Raw genomic sequence first — 19,433 nt, 5'->3', positions numbered from 1 at the left:
CTGTCTTCACGAAGGAAGACACAAATAACCTTGCGGAAATAATAGGGGACCGAGGATCTAATGAGAAGGAGGAACTGAAGGAAATCCTTATTAGGCGGGAAATTGTGTTAGGGAAATTGATGGGATTGAAGGCCGATAAATCCCCGGGGCCTGATAGTCTGCATCCCAGAGTACTTACGGAAGTAGCCCTAGAAATAGTGGATGCATTGGTGATAATTTTCCAACAGCCTATCGACTCTGGATTGGTTCCTATGGACTGGAGGGTAGCTAATGTAACACCATTTTTTAAGAAAGGAGGGAGAGAGAAAACGGGTAATTATAGACCGGCTAGCCTGACATCAGTAGTGGGGAAAATGTTGGAATCAATTATTAAAGATGAAATAGCAGCACATTTGGAAAGCAGTGACAGTATAGGTCCAAGTCAGCATGGATTTCTGAAAGGGAAATCATGCTTGACAAATCTTCTAGAATTTTTTGAGGATGTAACTAGTAGAGTGGACAAGGGAGGACCAGTGGATGTGGTATATTTGGACTTTCAAAAGGCTTTTGATAAGGTCCCACACAAGAGATTGGTGTGCAAAATCAAAGCACATGGTATTGGGGGTAATGTACTGACGTGGATAGAGAATTGGTTGGCAGACAGGAAGCAGAGAGTCGAGATAAACGGGTCCTTTTCAGAATGACAGGCAGTGACTAGTGGGGTGCCGCAGGGCTCAGTGCTGGGACCCCAGCTATTTACAATATAAATTAATGATTTGGATGAGGGAATTGAGTGTAATATCTCCAAGTTTGCAGATGACACTAAGCTGGGTGGCGGTGTGAGCTGTGAGGAGGACACTAAAAGGCTGCAGGGTGACTTGGACAGGTTAGGTGAGTGGGCAAATGCATGGCAGATGCAGTATAATGTGGATAAATGTGAGGTTATCCACTTTGGTGATAAAAACATGAAGGCAGAATATTATCTGAATGGTGGCAGATTAGGAAAAGTGGAGGTGCAACGAGACCTGGGTGTCATGGTACATCAGTCATTGAAAGTTGGCATGCAGGTACAGCAGGCGGTGAAGAAGGCAAATGGTATGTTGGCCTTCATAGGTAGGGGATTTGAGTATAGGAGCAGGGAGGTCTTACTGCAGTTGTACAGGGCCTTGGTGAGGCCTCACCTGGAATATTGTGTTCAGTTTTGGTCTCCTAATCTGAAGAAGGACATTCTTGAGGGAGTGCAGCGAAGGTTCATCAAATTGATTCCCGGGATGGCAGGACTGACATATGAGGAGAGACTGGATCGACTGGCCCTGTATTCACTGGAGTTTAGAAGGATGAGAGGGGAATTCATAGAAACATAGAAGATTCTGACGGGACTGGACAGGTTAGATGCAGGAAGAATGTTCCCGATGTTGGGGAAGTCCAGAACCAGGGGACATAGTCGAAGGATAAGGGGTAGGTCATTTAGGACCGAGATGAGGAGAAACTTCTTCACTCAGAGAGTTGTTAACCTGTGGAATTCCCTGCTGCAGAGAGTTGTTGATGCCAGTTCACTGGATATATTCAAGAGGGAGTTAGATATGGCCCTTACGGCTAAAGGGATCAAGGGGTACGGAGAGAAAGCAGGAAAGGGGTACTGAGGGAATGATCAGCCATGATCTTATTGAATGGTGGTGCAGGCTCGAAGGGCCGAATGGCCTACTCCTGCACCTATTTTCTATGTTTCTATGTTTCTATGGCTAAATCACATCTCAGCTTAGCAAAGTTGTCTTTTCCCGAATTTAGAACTTTTATTCCTGGCCTATCCTTGTCCTTTTCCATAACGACCTTAAATCTAACTGACTTAGCGTCACTCGCACCTAAATGCTCTGCCACTGATACCCCTTCTACCTGCCCAGTTTCATTCCCTGAAACTAAATCCAGAACCACCACCTCCCGTGTTGGGCTTGCTACATATTGGCTAAAAAGTTCTCTTGATTGCATCTTCTGTGTCTCCTTTATCTCCTGTATCTGCTTTGTCTCCTGTATCTTAGAAATATAGAAATTTACAGCACAGAAGGAGGCCGACAAAGAGCCACACGGACCTCGGTCAGCAGCCCTGAAGGTTACATATAAACCTATGAACAATGAACAATGGCGGACAGGTAAAGAGCATCCGGCCCAACCAGCCCGCCCCACACAACTGCGATTCCTTCTGTACCCCAACATTTTACACTCTATCCCACTCGGATCCATGTGATCTCCTGGGAGAGGCAAAAAAAGAGATAAAAACCCAGGCCAATTGGGTAACAAAATCTGGGAAAATTCCTCTCCGACCCATCCAGGCGATGGAAACTAGTCCAGGAGATCACTCTGGCCGTATTCGATTCCCTGAAGTACTTACCATCGTATCTGCGCCGGCCAACAAGAGGTTATCCAGTCTAATCCCACTTACCAGCTCTAGGTCCGTAACCTTGCAGGTGGCAGCACTTCAAGTGCCCATGCACCTTTTAAATGTGGTGAGGGTTTCTGCCTCTACCACCCTTCAAGACAGTGAGTTCCAGACGCCCCCCCACCACCCTCTGTGTGAAGAAGCCCCCCTCAAGCCCCTCTGAACTTTCCACCAACCATCTTAAAATTATGGTTGATAATTGACTCCTCCACCATGGGAAATAGGCCCTTGCTATCCACTATATCCAGGCCCCTCAGAATTTTATACACCTCAATGAGGTCTCCTCTCAGCCTCCTCTGTTCCAAGTAGAACAAACCCAGCCTATCCAATCTGTCCTCATAGCCAAGATTCTCCATTCCAGGCAGCATCCTGGTAAATCTCCTCTGCACCCTCTCTAGTGCAATCACGTCCTTCCTATAATACGCCAATCAGAACTGCACGCAGTACTCCAGCTGTGGCCTAACCAGAGTATTATACAATTTAAGCATAACCTCCCTGTTCTTATATTCTATGCCTCGGCATCTGTGGACAAACACTCCAAGGTCCCTTTATTCATCTGCACTTCTCAGTGACTTACTGCTTAATGTGTATACCCTTTCCTTATTAGCCCTCCCAAGTGCATGACATCACACTTCTTCGAATTAAATCTCATTTGCCAATGTTCTGCCCACCTGACCAGTAGATTGATATCTTCTGTATCTCCCGTGTCTCCTATATCTTTTGTGTCTGCTGTATCTGCTGTGACTCCTGTATGTCCTGTATCTGCTGTGTCCCCTGTATCTCCTGTATCTGCTGTGTCTCCTGTATCTGCTGCGTCTCCTGTATTTGCTGTGTCTCCTGTATCTGCTGTATCACCTGTATCTGCTGTATCTCCTGTATCTGCTGTGACCCTTGTATCTGCTGTGTCTCCTGTATCTGCTGTATCTCCTGTATCTCCTGTATCTGCTGTGTCCCTTGTATCTGCTGTGTCTCCTGTATCTGCTGTGTGTCCTGTATCTGCTGTGTCTCCTGTATCTGCTGTGTCCCCTGTATCTGCTGTATCTCCTGTATCTGCTGTGTCTCCTGTATTTGCTGTGTCTCCTGTATCTGCTGTGTCTCCTGTATCTGCTGTATCTCCTGTATCTGCTGTGTCTCCTGTATTTGCTGTGTCTCCTGTATCTGCTGTGTCTCCTGTATTTGCTGTGTCTCCTGTATTTGCTGTGTCGCCTGTATCTGCTGTGTCTCCTGTATCTGCTGTATCTCCTGTATCTCCTGTATCTGCTGTGTCTCCTGTATTTGCTGTGTCTCCTGTATTTGCTGTGTGTCCTGTATCTGCTGTGTCTCCTGTATTTGCTGTGTCTCCTGTATCTGCTGTATCTCCTGTATCTCCTGTATCTGCTGTGTCTCCTGTATTTGCTGTGTCTCCTGTATTTGCTGTGTGTCCTGTATCTCCTGTATTTGCTGTGTCCCCTGCATTTGCTGTGTCTCCTGTATTTGCTGCGTCTCCTGTATTTGCTGTGTCTCCTGTCTCTGCTGTATCTCCTGTATTTGCTGTGTCCCCTGCATTTGCTGTGTCTCCTGTATTTGCTGTGTCTCCTGTAATTGCTGTGTCCTGTACCTGCTGTGTCTCCTGTATTTGCTGTGTCTCCTGTATTTGCTGTGTCCTATATCTGCTGTGTCTCCTGTATCCTCCTGTATTTGCTGTGTGTCCTGTATTTGCTGTGTCTCCTGTATCTGCTGTGTCTCCTGTATTTGCTGTGTCTCCTGTATTTGCTGTGTGTCCTGTATTTGCTGTGTCTCCTGTATTTTCTGTGTCCTGTATCTGCTGTGTCTCCTGTATTTGCTGTGTGTCCTGTATTTGCAGTGTGTCCTGTATCTGCTGTGTCTCCTGTATCTGCTGTATCTCCTGTATCTGCTTTGTCTGCTGTATTTGCTGTGTCTCCTGTATCTGCTGTGTCTCCTGTATTTGCTGTGTGTCCTGTATCTGCTGTATCTCCTGTATTTGCTGTGTCCCATGTATTTGCTGTGTCTCCTGTATTTGCTGTGTCTCCTGTATCTGCTGTGTGTCCTGTATTTGCTGTGTCTCCTGTATTTGCTGTGTCTCCTGTATTTGCTGTGTGTCCTGTATCTGCTGTGTCTCCTGTATCTGCTGTATCTCCTGTATCTGCTGTGTCCCCTGTATCTGCTGTATCTCCTGTATTTGCTGTGTCTCCTGTATCTGCTGTGTCCTGTATCTGCTGTGTCTCCTGTATTTGCTGTATCTCCTGTATCTGCTGTGTTTCCTGTATTTGCTGTATCTCCCGTATCTGCTGTGTCTCCTGCATTTGCTGTGTCTCCTGTATTTGCGGTGTCTCCTGTATTTGCTGTGTCTCCTGTATCTGCTGTATCTCCTGTATCTGCTGTGTCCCCTGTATCTGCTGTGTCTCCTGTATTTGCTGTGTCTCCTGTATCTGCTGTGTCCTGTATCTGCTGTGTCTGCTGTATCTGCTGTGTCTCCTGTATTTGCTGTGTCTCCTGTATCTGCTGTGTCCTGCATCTGCTGTGTCTCCTGTATTTCCTGTATCTGCTGTGTCTCCTGTATCTGCTGTATCTCCTGTATTTGCTGTGTCTCCTGTATTTGCTGTGTCTCCTGTATTTTCTGTGTGTCCTGTATCTGCTGTGTCTCCTGTATCTGCTGTATCTCCTGTATCTGCTGTGTCCCCTGTATCTGCTGTATCTCCTGTATTTGCGGTGTCTCCTGTATTTGCTGTGTCTCCTGTATCTGCTGTGTCTCCTGTATCGGCTGTGTCTCCTGTATTTGCTGTGTCTCCTGTATCTGCTGTGTCTCCTGTATCTGCTGTGTCTCCTGTATTTGCTGTGTCTCCTGTATCTGCTGTGCCCTGTATCTGCTGTGTCTCCTGTATTTGCTGTGTGTCCTGTATCTGCTGTATCTCCTGTATTTGCTGGGTCTCCTGTATTTGCTGTGTCTCCTGTATTTGCTGTGTTTCCTGTATCTGCTGTGTCTCCTGTATTTTCTGTCTCCTGTATTTGCTGTGACTCCTGTATTTGCTGTGACTCCTGTATCTGCTGTGTCTCCTGTATCTGCTGTGTCTCCTGTATTTGCTGTGACTCCTGTATCTGCTGTGTCCCCTGTATCTGCTGTGTCTCCTGTATTTGCTGTGACTCCTGTATTTGCTGTGACTCCTGTATTTGCTGTGTCTCCTGTATCTGCTGTGTCTCCTGTATTTGCTGTGTCTCCTGTATTTGCTGTGTGTCCTGTATTTGCTGTGTGTCCTGTATTTGCTGCGTCCCCTGTATTTGCTGTGTGTCCTGTATTTGCTGTGTCTCCTGTATTTGCTGTGTCCCCTGTATTTGCTGTGTCTCCTGTATTTGCTGTGTCTCCTGTATTTGCTGTGTCTCCTGTATTTGCTGTGTGTCCTGTATTTGCTGTGTCTCCTTTATTTGCTGTGTCCCTTGTATCTGTTGTGTCTCCTGTATCTGCTGTGTCCCTTGTATCTGCTGTGTCTCCTGTATCTGCTGTGTCCCCTGTATCTGCTGTATCTCCTGTATCTGCTGTGTCTCCTGTATCTGCTGTGTCTCCTGTATCTGCTGTGTCCCCTGTATCTGCTGTGTCTCCTGTATCTGCTGTGTCCCCTGTATCTGCTGTGTCTCCTGTATCTGCTGTGTCCCCTGTATTTGCTGTGTCTCCTGTATCTGCTGTGTGTCCTGTATTTGCTGTGTCTTCTGTATCTGCTGTGTCCCCTGTATCTGCTGTGTCCCCTGTATTTGCTGTGTCTCCTGTATCTGCTGTGTGTCCTGTATTTGCTGTGTCATCTGTATCTGCTGTGTCTCCTGTATCTGCTGTGTCCCCTGTATCTGCTGTGTCTCCTGTATCTGCTGTGTCTCCTGTATTTGCTGTGTCCCCTGTATTTGCTGTGTCCCCTGTATTTGCTGTGTCCCCTGTATTTGCTGTGTCTCCTGTATCTGCTGTGTCTCCTGTATCTGCTGTGTCTCCTGTATTTGCTGTGTCCCCTGTATCTGCTGTGTCTCCTGTATTTGCTGTGTCTCCTGTATTTGCTGTGTCTCCTGTATCTGCTGTGTCTCCTGTATCTGCTGTGTCTCCTGTATTTGCTGTGTCCCCTGTATTTGCTGTGTCCCCTGTATCTGCTGTGTCTCCTGTATCTGCTGTGTCTCCTGTATCTGCTGTGTCTCCTGTATCTGCTGTGTCTCCTGTATCTGCTGTGTGTCCTGTATTTGCTGTGTGTCCTGTATCTGCTGTGTCTACTGTATCTGCTGTGTCTCCTGTATCTGCTGTGTCTCCTGTATCTGCTGTGTGTCCTGTATTTGCTGTGTGTCCTGTATCTGCTGTGTGTCCTGTGTTTGCTGTGTGTCCTGTATTTTCTGTGTGTCCTGTATTTGCTGTGTGTCCTGTATTTGCTGTGTCTCCTGTGTTTGCTGTGTGTCCTGTATCTGCTGTGTCTCCTGTATTTGCTGTGTCCCCTGTATTTGCTGTGTCTCCTGTATTTGCTGTGTCCCCTGTATCTGCTGTGTCTCCTGTATTTGCTGTGTCTCCTGTATTTGCTGTGTCCCCTGTATCTGCTGTGTCTCCTGTATCTGCCGTGTGTCCTGTATTTGCTGTGTCCCCTGTATCTGCTGTGTCTCCTGTATCTGCTGTGTCTCCTGTATCTGCTGTGTCCCCTGTATCTGCTGTGTGTCCTGTATTTGCTGTGTCCCCTGTATTTGCTGTGTGTCCTGTATCTGCTGTGTCTCCTGTATCTGCTGTGTCTCCTGTATTTGCTGTGTCCCCTGTATCTGCTGTGTCTCCTGTATCTGCTGTGTCTCCTGTATCTGCTGTGTGTCCTGTATTTGCTGTGTGTCCTGTATTTGCTGTGTCTCCTGTATTTGCTGTGTGTCCTGTATTTGCTGTGTGTCCTGTATCTGCTGTGTCTCCTGTATCTGCTGTGTCTCCTGTATTTGCTGTGTCTCCTGTATCTGCTGTGTCTCCTGTATTTGCTGTGTGTCCTGTATCTGCTGTGTGTCCTGTGTTTGCTGTGTGTCCTGTATTTGCTGTGTGTCCTGTATTTGCTGTGTCTCCTGTATTTGCTGTGTGTCCTGTATCTGCTGTGTCTCCTGTATTTGCTGTGTCCCCTGTATTTGCTGTGTCTCCTGTATTTGCTGTGTCTCCTGTATTTGCTGTGTGTCCTGTATTTGCTGTGTGTCCTGTAATTGCTGTGTGTCCTGTATTTTCTGTGTGTCCTGTATTTGCTGTGTGTCCTGTATTTGCTGTGTCTCCTGTGTTTGCTGTGTGTCCTGTATCTGCTGTGTCTCCTGTATTTGCTGTGTCCCCTGTATTTGCTGTGTCTCCTGTATTTGCTGTGTCCCCTGTATCTGCTGTGTCTCCTGTATTTGCTGTGTCTCCTGTATTTGCTGTGTCCCCTGTATCTGCTGTGTCTCCTGTATCTGCCGTGTGTCCTGTATTTGCTGTGTCCCCTGTATCTGCTGTGTCTCCTGTATCTGCTGTGTCTCCTGTATCTGCTGTGTCCCCTGTATCTGCTGTGTGTCCTGTATTTGCTGTGTCCCCTGTATTTGCTGTGTGTCCTGTATCTGCTGTGTCTCCTGTATCTGCTGTGTCTCCTGTATTTGCTGTGTCCCCTGTATCTGCTGTGTCTCCTGTATCTGCTGTGTCTCCTGTATCTGCTGTGTGTCCTGTATTTGCTGTGTGTCCTGTATTTGCTGTGTCTCCTGTATTTGCTGTGTGTCCTGTATTTGCTGTGTGTCCTGTATCTGCTGTGTCTCCTGTATCTGCTGTGTCTCCTGTATTTGCTGTGTCTCCTGTATCTGCTGTGTCTCCTGTATTTGCTGTGTGTCCTGTATCTGCTGTGTGTCCTGTGTTTGCTGTGTGTCCTGTATTTGCTGTGTGTCCTGTATTTGCTGTGTCTCCTGTATTTGCTGTGTGTCCTGTATCTGCTGTGTCTCCTGTATTTGCTGTGTCCCCTGTATTTGCTGTGTCTCCTGTATTTGCTGTGTCTCCTGTATTTGCTGTGTGTCCTGTATTTGCTGTGTGTCCTGTAATTGCTGTGTCTCCTGTGTTTGCTGTGTGTCCTGTATCTGCTGTGTCTCCTGTATTTGCTGTGTCCCCTGTATTTGCTGTGTCTCCTGTATTTGCTGTGTCCCCTGTATCTGCTGTGTCTCCTGTATTTGCTGTGTCTCCTGTATTTGCTGTGTCCCCTGTATCTGCTGTGTCTCCTGTATCTGCTGTGTGTCCTGTATTTGCTGTGTCCCCTGTATCTGCTGTGTCTCCTGTATCTGCTGTGTCTCCTGTATCTGCTGTGTCCCCTGTATCTGCTGTGTGTCCTGTATTTGCTGTGTGTCCTGTATTTGCTGTGTGTCCTGTATCTGCTGTATCTCCTGTATCTGCTGTGTCTCCTGTATCTGCTGTGTCTCCTGTATCTGCTGTGTGTCTTGTATTTGCTGTGTCTCCTGTATTTGCTGTGTGTCCTGTATCTGCTGTGTCTCCTGTATTTGCTGTGTCCCCTGTATTTGCTGTGTCTCCTGTATTTGCTGTGTCTCCTGTATTTGCTGTGTGTCCTGTATTTGCTGTGTGTCCTGTATTTGCTGTGTCTCCTGTATTTGCTGTGTGTCCTGTATTTGCTGTGTGTCCTGTATTTGCTGTGTCCCCTGTATTTGCTGTGTCTCGTGTCCCATAATTACTGTTATTGAGATAGGTGTTTGAAAATTTGCAGCTCCAGGCTAGAAGAAACCAGCATTACATAATGATATTTTCCTGATTTTTTTTAACACCTTTGATCTAGTATATGTTCAGAACCTATAAGATTCATTTTTATATAGAGAGTTACACTAGAAGATTATCCATGGTTTCTCTTTTTTAAAGAGTGGTTTGCATTCTGTGGTACAATGGGAAACTTATAAACATTCGGTCTGGAGTGTGGCTGACCTGTGATCATTGTGGTGAGGTTCAGAGGGAGTTAGGGCCAAGTGTAGTCAGAATGAAGCAGGGTTAGTGGGCCAGCACACAGATGGAATTCAATCCCCATATAAAGGCACCCATCCGGCCCTTATTTTTATATCATACTTTGATTTTATTCTATAATTTTTCAGTAGGTAGAAAAGATTTTTGGCAATTTGGGAAGCAGAGGTGGACTTCGTTGGAGCATCAGAACATTTCTGCTGAGGGACCGAGACACACAAAACTCAAGAAGGCGGGAGTATTAAAGCGTGACACATTTACATAGACAGATCCCATTATAAATCTGGACATAGCAACTTATAATAGGAGAGGTTCGCCCTGAAAGTGGGACAGGAAGTGTACGCTGACATAGAGAGAGAGAGAATATAACATAATAAACCTGTACTCACACGTCACTTGTTATGGAGGAATTTCGTGACATGGTTTTGGGTGACATGTCGTAGTCACTGTCGGATCGGTAGAGGAAGGACTCTCGGCGCTGACTCTGTGGGAAGCTGGGGTGAAGCACCAGGCCTGGACTCGCCTGCGGGTCCAATGGGCTCCGGCCTGGAGATGGGCCATTCTCAACATCGAAACTGCGCCGAAAGGGAGAGAAAGTGCTTATTATTCATGTTCAAATGGAATTTCACAACAAATGACTCACTGAACACTTCGAGAATTAACTGATTCCTGTTTATTCTTTCTCAATTTTCTCTCCTCCTCCCCTGAAGTTGCTGACTCTCCCTACTGTAACACGCACTGTACCCTGTAACATGCACTGTATACCATAACACACACTGTATACTGTAACACGCACTGTACCCTGTAACATGCACTGTATACCGTAACACACACTGTATACTGTAACACGCACTGTACCCTGTAACATGCACTGTATACCGTAACACACACTGTATACTGTAACACGCACTGTACCCTGTAACATGCACTGTATACCGTAACACACACTGTATACTGTAACACGCACTGTACCCTGTAACATGCACTGTATACTGTAACATGCACTGTACACTGTAATACACACTGTATACTGTAACACGCACTGTACCCTGTAATACGCACTGTATACCGTAACACGCACAGTACACAGTAATACGCACTGTATACCGTAACACGCACTGTACACTAATACGCACTGTATACTGTAACACGCACTGTACCCTGTAACACGCACTGTATACCATAACATGCACTGTACACTGTAACACGTTCTGTACACTGTAACACACACTGTACACTGTAACACGCACTGTACAGTGACATACACTGTACACCGTAACACACTGTACAGTGTGATACGCACTGTACACTGTAATACACACTGTAACACGCACTGTATACTATAACACACACTGTACACTTTAACATGCACTGTATACTGTAACATGCACTGTACACTAAAACACAGTACACTATAACACACACTGTACAGTGTAACACGCACTGTATACTGTAACATGCACTGTACACTGTAACATGCACTGTATACTGTAACACACACTGTACACTAACACACACAGTACACTGTAACACACACTGTACAGTGTAACATGCACTGTATACTGTAACATGCACTGTACACTGTAACACGCACTACACTGTAACACACACTGTACACTAACATGCACTGTATACTGTAACACACACTGTACAGTGTAACACGCACTGTATACTGTAACATGCACTGTACACTGTAACAGGCACTACACTGTAACACACACTGTACACTAACACGCACTGTATACTGTAACACACTGTGCACTGTAACACGCACTATACACTAACACACACTGTGCACTGTAACACGCACTATACACTAACACACACTGTACACTGTAACACACACTGTACACTAACATGCACTGTATATTGTAACACACACTGTACAAATGATAGCTGACCTGAGTGATGTTTCTAGGTAAGGTTTATTCCCTGACTGACAGTGAATAGACTGTGTTTTTACAAAGCCCTCACTCCTATCACTGAACTAGAGTAAGCAGCTGTTCCTCGAAACTTCAGCTAACACCAGAGCTGTGAGAGAAGACAGGATGGGCGATCGCTGCTTCCACAAGGTGCGGCTGCTGCACTGCTCTATCTCAGGAGAAGTCAGCGTCTTTACACAGCAGCTTGTGTAATCCCCAAACTACTCACAGTTCTCCTTCCCCCCCATCTCTCCTGAAGGTGGAGCCCTGTGCTGAGTGTACCAGCCCTCAGGTGTTGGCAGCTCCGATACCTTCTGCCAGTGACGCAGGCAATGAGTGCCCGATATTACTATGTGTGCCAGAGCTAATGCAGCACGGACTCGGGTCCAATCCTGGGACCTACTTGTAAGGGCAAAAGCTTTATTTAGCAGCGGAGACGGGAAGGCAGCCGATATAAACTGCTCCACATTCCCCGACCACCACAGTTCCAGGAAAACAAAGCATAAAGTGTGTCGCTGAGCTACAGGTGAAATGTAATACACTTCAAGTTATTCATTGGATGCGATACACATTGGGATTACCTGGGACATACAATAAGGCACTATATATATATATATATATATATATACACAAGCTTCTGCTGCATGACTTGATGCTTCTGTAAACTGGCTCAGGTGAGACAGAGGAGGAATATACAGAAACATAAGGATGTCATAGCAGTGCATTTGGAAAGAGGTGACATGATAGGTCCAAGTCAGCATGGATTTGTGAAAGGGAAATCATGCTTGACAAATCTTCTGGAATTTTTTGAGGTTGTTTCCAGTAGAGTGGACAAGGGAGAACCAGTTGATGTGGTATATTTGGACTTTCAGAAGGCGTTCGACAAGGTCCCACACAAGAGATTAATGTGCAAAGTTAAAGCACATGGGATTGGGGGTAGTGTGCTGACATGGATTGAGAACTGGTTGTCAGACAGGAAGCAAAGAGTAGGAGTAAATGGGGACTTTTCAGAATGGCAGGCAGTGACTAGTGGGGTACCGCAAGGTTCTGTGCTGGGGCCCCAGCTATTTACACTGTACATTAATGATTTAGACGAGGGGATTAAATGTAGTATCTCCAAATTTGCGGATGACACTAAGTTGTGTGGCAGTGTGAGCTGCGAGGAGGATGCTGTGAGGCTGCAGAGCGACTTGGATAGGTTAGGTGAGTGGGCAAATGCATGGCAGATGAAGTATAATGTGGATAAATGTGAGGTTATCCACTTTGGTGGTAAAAACAGAGAGACAGACTATTATCTGAATGGTGACAGATTAGGAAAAGGGGAGGTGCAAAGAGACCTGGGTGTCATGGTACATCAGTCATTGAAGGTTGGCATGCAGGTACAGCAGGCGGTTAAGAAAGCAAATGGCATGTTGGCCTTCATAGCGAGGAGATTTGAGTACAGGGACAGGGAGGTGTTGCTACAATTGTACAGGGCCTTGGTGAGGCCACACCTGGAGTATTGTGTACAGTTTTGGTCTCCTAACCTGAGGAAGGACATTCTTGCTATTGAAGGAGTGCAGCGAAGGTTCACCAGACTGATTCCCGGGATGGCAGGACTGACCTATCAAGAAAGACTGGATCAACTGGGCTTGTATTCACTGGAGTTCAGAAGAATGAGAGGGGACCTCATAGAAACGTTTAAAATTCTGACGGGTTTAGACAGGTTAGATGCAGGAAGAATGTTCCCAATGTCGGGGAAGTCCAGAACCAGGGGACACAGTCTAAGGATAAGGGGGAAGCCATTTAGGACTGAGATGAGGAGAAACTTCTTCATCCAGAGAGTGGTGAACCTGTGGAATTCTCTACCACAGAAAGTTGTTGAGGCCAATTCACTAAAAATATTCAAAAAGGAGTTAGATGAAGTCCTTACTACTAGGGGGATCAAGGGGTATGGTGAGAAAGCAGGAAGGGGGTACTGAAGTTGCATGTTCAGCCATGAACTCATTGAATGGTGGTGCAGGCTCGAAGGGCCGAATGGCCTACTCCTGCACCTATTTTCTATGTTTCTATGTTTCTATAAACAGATCCACTGAATTCCTCAATCCAAGAACACCCTTCATTAAAACCTTCCAATGCCTGTACCCCCTTAGTGTCAGACCGTCTTGCCTGTAGCCCCTCAGTGACAGACCTCCTCGCTTGTACCCCCTCAGTGACAGACCGTGTCGCCTGTACCCCTCAGTGACAGACCTCCTCACTTGTACCCCCTCAGTGACAGATCGTGTCGCCTGCACCCCCTCAGTGACAGACTGTGTCGCCTGTACCCCCTCAGTGACAGACTTCCTCGCCTGTACCCCCTCAGTAACAGACCGCCTTGCCTGTACCCCCTCAGTGACAGACCGTGTCGCCTGTACCCCCTCAGTGACAGACCTCCTCGCCTCTACCCCCTCAGTGACAGACCTCCTCACCTGTACCCACTCAGTGACAGACCGCCTCGCCTGTACCCCACTCAGTGACAGACCGTGTCGCCTGTACTCCTCAGTGACAGACCACGTCGCCTGTATCCCCTCAGCAACAGACCATGTCGCCTGTACCCCTCAGTGACAGACCTCATCGCCTGTACCCCTCAGTGACAGACCGCGTCGCCTGTATCCCCTCAGCAACAGACCGTGTCGCCTGTACCCCCTCAGTGACAGACCTCCTCGTCTGTACCCCCTCAGTGACCGACCGTGTTGCCGGTACCCGCTCAGTGACAGACCTCCTCGCCTGTATCCCCTCAGTGACAGACCGTGTCGCCTGTACCACCTCAGTGACAGACTGTGTCGCCTGTACCACCTCAGTGACAGACTGTGTCGCCTGTACCCCCTCAGTGACAGACCGTGTCGCCTGTACCCCCTCAGTGACAGACCGTGTTGCCTGTACCCCCTCAGTGACAGACCGTGTCGCCTGTACCCCCTCAGTGACAGACCTCCTCGTCTGCACCCCCTCAGTGACAGACCGTGTCGCCTGCACCCCCTCAGTGACAGACTGCATCGCCTGTACCCACACAGTGACAGACTGTGTCACCTGTACCCCCTCAGTGACAGACCGCCTCGCCTGTACCCACACAGTGACAGACCGCATCGCCTGTACCCCTTCAGCAACAGACCGCATCGACTGTACCCCCTCAGTGACAGACTGCATCGCCTGTACCCACACAGTGACAGACTGTGTCACCTGTACCCCCTCAGTGACAGACCGTCTCGCCTGTACCCACACAGTGACAGACCGCATCGCCTGTACCCCTTCAGCAACAGACCGCATCGACTGTACCCCCTCAGTGACAGACTGCATCGCCTGTACCCACACAGTGACAGACTGCATCGCCTGTACCCACACAGTGACAGACTGTGTCACCTGTACCCCCTCAGTGACAGACCGTCTCGCCTGTACCCCCTCAGCAACAGACCGCATCACCTGTACCCACTCAGTGACAGACTGTGCCGTAGTGTTACCATGCCCACGGACACACTGCTCATGGACACGCCCCGCACCCAGCCACCGCCATTCTCCCACTGAACCTCGGCCCAACCCACTCACCATTCTCCCACCCAACCCCCTTCTCCTGGCCTACTCCAGGTGGCCAGCGATGGTAAGTGGGATTGAATCCAGGAACGCCCTTCTCTCGATGCGCAGGGATGTGGTTGGTCATTCACCTGAAGAGTGTTCTCTCGGGCTGAATGCACCATGGGATTACATAGCTGGAGCAACCTGACAGCTGTGGGTGCAGAACAAACCGGACATAGTCCAACAATGGAGACAGTGTGCGGGAACAGAGCCATGAAACAAATGGATAAAAGGGACTGTGATGGAATATGGATCATACATGGAGTTAGCACCGAGTACTGGAGACAGCAGAAAACTGATACTGAGCTCCGCGAATCCAAAGTGGGCTGTAGCAGAATACGAGGCCAACAAGACATCAGTCTGGACCAGCTCCAGAACAACACGATCCATCAACAGGTGTCAGAGATAAGAACATGGACTATATCAAGTGGGATTCAATACAAAGTCCCAACTCTATAACCTCTCCACAAACTCAGCACTCGGGGCTTGTATGATAAATGACCCATCTATCATCACCAGCCTCTCACCCCCAATGTAGAATTTTGTCTCTCCATTTTTTGGTGCTTCTCTGATTTTTCCTCTTATTCCTCAGGTACTGCAAACAACCTGCCCCCACCCCCCCCACCCCGTGATTGAACACCCTGCCCCCCCCCCCGTGATTAAAACACCCTGCCCCCCCCGTGATTAAACACCCTGCCCGCCCCCGTGATTAAATACCCTGCCCCCCCCCGTGATTAAACACCCTGCCCCCCCCCGTGATTAAACACCCTGCCCCCCCGTGATTAAACACCCTGCCCCCCCCCGTGATTAAACACCCTGCCCCCCCCGTGATTAAACACCCTGCCCCCCCCCGTAATTAAACATCCTGCCCCCCCCGTGATTAAACACCCTGCCCCCCCCGTGATTAAACACCCTGCCCCCCCCCGTGATTAAACACCCCCCCCCATGATTAAACACCCTGCCCCCCCCGTGATTAAACACCCCCCCCCGTGATTAAACACCCCCCCCGTGATTAAACACCCCCCCCGTGATTAAACACCCTCCCCGTGATTAAATCCCCCCCCCGTGATTAAACACCCCCCCCCCGTGATTAAACCCCCCCCCCGTGATTAAACACCCTGCCCCCCCCCGTGATTAAACACCCTGCCCCCCCCCGTGATTAAACACCCTGCCCCCCCCCGTGATTAAACACCCCCCCCCCGTGATTAAACACCCTGCCCCCCCCGTGATTAAACACCCTGCCCCCCCTCCGTGATTAAACCCCTGCCCCCCCCGTGATTAAACCCCTGCCCCCCCCGTGATTAAACACCCTGCCCCCCCCCGTGATTAAACCCCTGCACCCCCCGTGATTAAACACCCTGCCCCCCCCGTGATTAAACACCCTGCCCCCCCGTGATTAAACACCCTGCCCCCCCCGTGATTAAACACCCTGCCCCCCCCCGTGATTAAACCCCTGCACCCCCCGTGATTAAACACCCTGCCCCCCCCCGTGATTAAACACCCTGCCCCCCCCCGTGATTAAACCCCTGCACCCCCCGTGATTAAACACCCTGCCCCCCCGTGATTAAACCCCTGCCCCCCCCCGTGATTAAACCCCTGCACCCCCCCGTGATTAAACACCCTGCCCCCCCCGTGATTAAACCCCTGCCCCCCCCCGTGATTAAACCCCTGCACCCCCCCGTGATTAAACACCCTGCCCCCCCGTGATTAAACCCCTGCCCCCCCCCGTGATTAAACACCCTGCCCCCCCCCCGTGATTAAACACCCTGCCCCCCCCCCCCGTGATTAAACACCCTGCCCCCCCCGTGATTAAACACCCTGCCCCCCCCCCCCCCGTGATTAAACACCCTGCCCCCCCCGTGATTAAACCCCTGCACCCCCCGTGATTAAACACCCTGCCCCACCCGTGATTAAACACCCTGCCCCCCCCCGGTGATTAAACCCCCCCCCCCCGTGATTAAACCCCTGCACCCCCCGTGATTAAACACCCCCCCCCCCGTGATTAAACACCCCCCCCCGTGATTAAACACCCTGCCCCCCCGTGATTAAACACCCTGCCCCCCCTCCGTGATTAAACACCCTGCCCCCCCCCGTGATTAAACCCCTGCCCCCCCCCGTGATTAAACCCCCTGCCCCCCGTGATTAAACACCCTGCCCCCCCCCGTGATTAAACACCCTGCCCCCCCCCGTGATTAAACCCCTGCACCCCCCCGTGATTAAACACCCTGCCCCCCCCCGTGATTAAACACCCTGCCCCCCCCCGTGATTAAACCCCTGCACCCCCCCGTGATTAAACACCCTGCCCCCCCCCGTGATTAAACACCCTGCCCCCGCCCGTGATTAAACATCCTGCCCCCCCCGTGATTAAACCCCTGCCCCCCCCCCCGTGATTAAACCCCCTGCCCCCCCGTGATTAAACACCCTGCCCCCCCCCGTGATTAAACACCCTGCCCCCCCCGTGATTAAACCCCCTGCCCCCCCGTGATTAAACACCCTGCCCCCCCTCCGTGATTAAACCCCTGCCCCCCCCCGTGATTAAACCCCCTGCCCCCCCCGTGATTAAACACCCTGCCCCCCCCCATGATTAAACACCCTGCCCCCCCCGTGATTAAACACCCTGCCCCCCCCCGTGATTAAACACCCTGCCCCCCCCCGTGATTAAACACCCTGCCCCCCCCCGTGATTAAACACCCTGCCCCCCCCGTGATTAAACATCCCCCCCCGTGATTAAACACCCTGCCCCCCCCATGATTAAACACCCTGCCCCCCCCCGTGATTAAACACCCTGCCCCCCCCGTGATTAAACACCCTGCCCCCCCCCGTGATTAAACACCCTGCCCCCCCCGTGATTAAACATCCCCCCCCGTGATTAAACACCCTGCCCCCCCCCGTGATTAAACACCCTGCCCCCCCCGTGATTAAACATCCCCCCCCGTGATTAAACACCCTGCCCCCCCCATGATTAAACACCCTGCCCCCCCCCGTGATTAAACACCCTGCCCCCCCCGTGATTAAACACCCTGCCCCCCCCCGTGATTAAACACCCTGCCCCCCCCGTGATTAAACCCCTGCACCCCCCCGTGATTAAACACCCTGCCCCCCCCCCGTGATTAAACACCCTGCCCCCCCCCTTGATTAAACATCCTGCCCCCCCCCGTGATTAAACACCCTGCCCCCCCCGTGATTAAACATCCTGCCCCCCCCCGTGATTAAACACCCTGCCCCCCCCGTGATTAAACATCCTGCCCCCCCCCCGTGATTAAACCCCTGCACCCCCCCGTGATTAAACACCCTGCCCCCCCCCCCGTGATTAAACACCCTGCCCCCCCCCGTGATTAAACATCCTGCCCCCCCCGTGATTAAACACCCCCCCCCGTGATTAAACACCCCCCCCCCGTGATTAAACACCCTGCCCCCCCCGTGATTAAACACCCTGCCCCCCCCCGTGATTAAACACCCTGCCCCCCCCCGTGATTAAACATCCTGCCCCCCCCGTGATTAAACACCCCCCCCCGTGATTAAACACCCCCCCCCGTGATTAAACACCCTGCCCCCCCCGTGATTAAACACCCTGCCCCCCCCGTGATTAAACCCCTGCCCCTCCCGTGATTAAACACCCTGCCCCCCCCGTGATTAAACACCCTGCCCCCCCCCCGTGATTAAACATCCTGCCCCCCCCCGTGATTAAACATCCTGCCCCCCCCCCCCCGTGATTAAACACCCTGCCCCCCCCCCCCGTGATTAAACATCCTGCCCCCCCCCGTGATTAAACATCCTGCCTCCCCCCCGTGATTAAACATCCTGCCCCCCCGTGATTAAACATCCTGCCGCCCCCCGTGATTAAACACCCTGCCCCCCCCCGTGATTAAACATCCTGCCCCCCCCCGTGATTAAACCCCTGCCCCCCCCGTGATTAAACCCCCTGCCCCCCCCGTGATTAAACCCCCTGCCCCACCCCATGATTAAACACCCTGCCCCCCCCCCCGTGATTAAACCCCCTGCCCCCCCCCGTGATTAAACACTCTGCCCCCCACCGTGATTAAACCCCTGCCCCCCCCCCCCCGTGATTAAACACCCTGCCCCCCCCCCCCCCCCAGTGATTAAACCCCCCTCCCCACCGCTACCTCACTACAATTAATCAAAACTCAGAAAGCTGACTCCAACTCATTCTTTCCCAGGACCTTTCGAACTCCTAATTTCCAATTTCCACATTCTTCCGACAATCCCCACACACTTAACACACACTTGGTCTTACCTCGTTTCTAATTTATATCCCACCATTCCCGATTTAACATCATCTCTCCCCTCCCCTCCTCACTGTGTGTCTAAGGAAAGATCTCGCTTGTGTCAGCTGTGGCTCAGTGGGCAGCACTCGCTCTCACCTCCGAGTCACAAGGTTGTGGGTTCAGGTCCCACTCCAGAGACTTGAACACAAAAAATCTAGGCTGACACTCCAGTGCAGTGCTGAGGGAGTGCAGCACTGTCGGAGTGCCGTTTTTCGGATGAGATGTTAAACCGAAGCTCTGTCTGCTCTCTCAAGTGGATGTAAATGTTCCCGCCACACTAT

The 19,433-nt window shown here is 50.4% G+C and overlaps 1 protein-coding gene across 1 annotated transcript in view; it reads right to left on the bottom strand.

Annotated features, from left to right (window-relative positions):
- LOC139238004 (3',5'-cyclic-AMP phosphodiesterase 4B-like) overlaps positions 1 to 19,433 on the bottom strand; it is a 505,001-nt gene that overhangs the window by 33,048 nt on the left and 452,520 nt on the right. The window contains exon 6 of the mRNA XM_070867402.1: positions 9,749 to 9,934. Coding sequence (XP_070723503.1) covers positions 9,749 to 9,934 — 186 coding nt within the window. The remainder of the gene's footprint in view (positions 1 to 9,748; positions 9,935 to 19,433) is intronic.

This window comes from Pristiophorus japonicus, chromosome 24 (assembly GCF_044704955.1).
Source record: "Pristiophorus japonicus isolate sPriJap1 chromosome 24, sPriJap1.hap1, whole genome shotgun sequence".
Classification (NCBI taxonomy): domain Eukaryota; kingdom Metazoa; phylum Chordata; class Chondrichthyes; family Pristiophoridae; genus Pristiophorus; species Pristiophorus japonicus.
The sequence above is the reverse complement of the archived record's forward strand: the minus strand, read 5'-3'. Positions and strand labels throughout refer to the sequence as shown.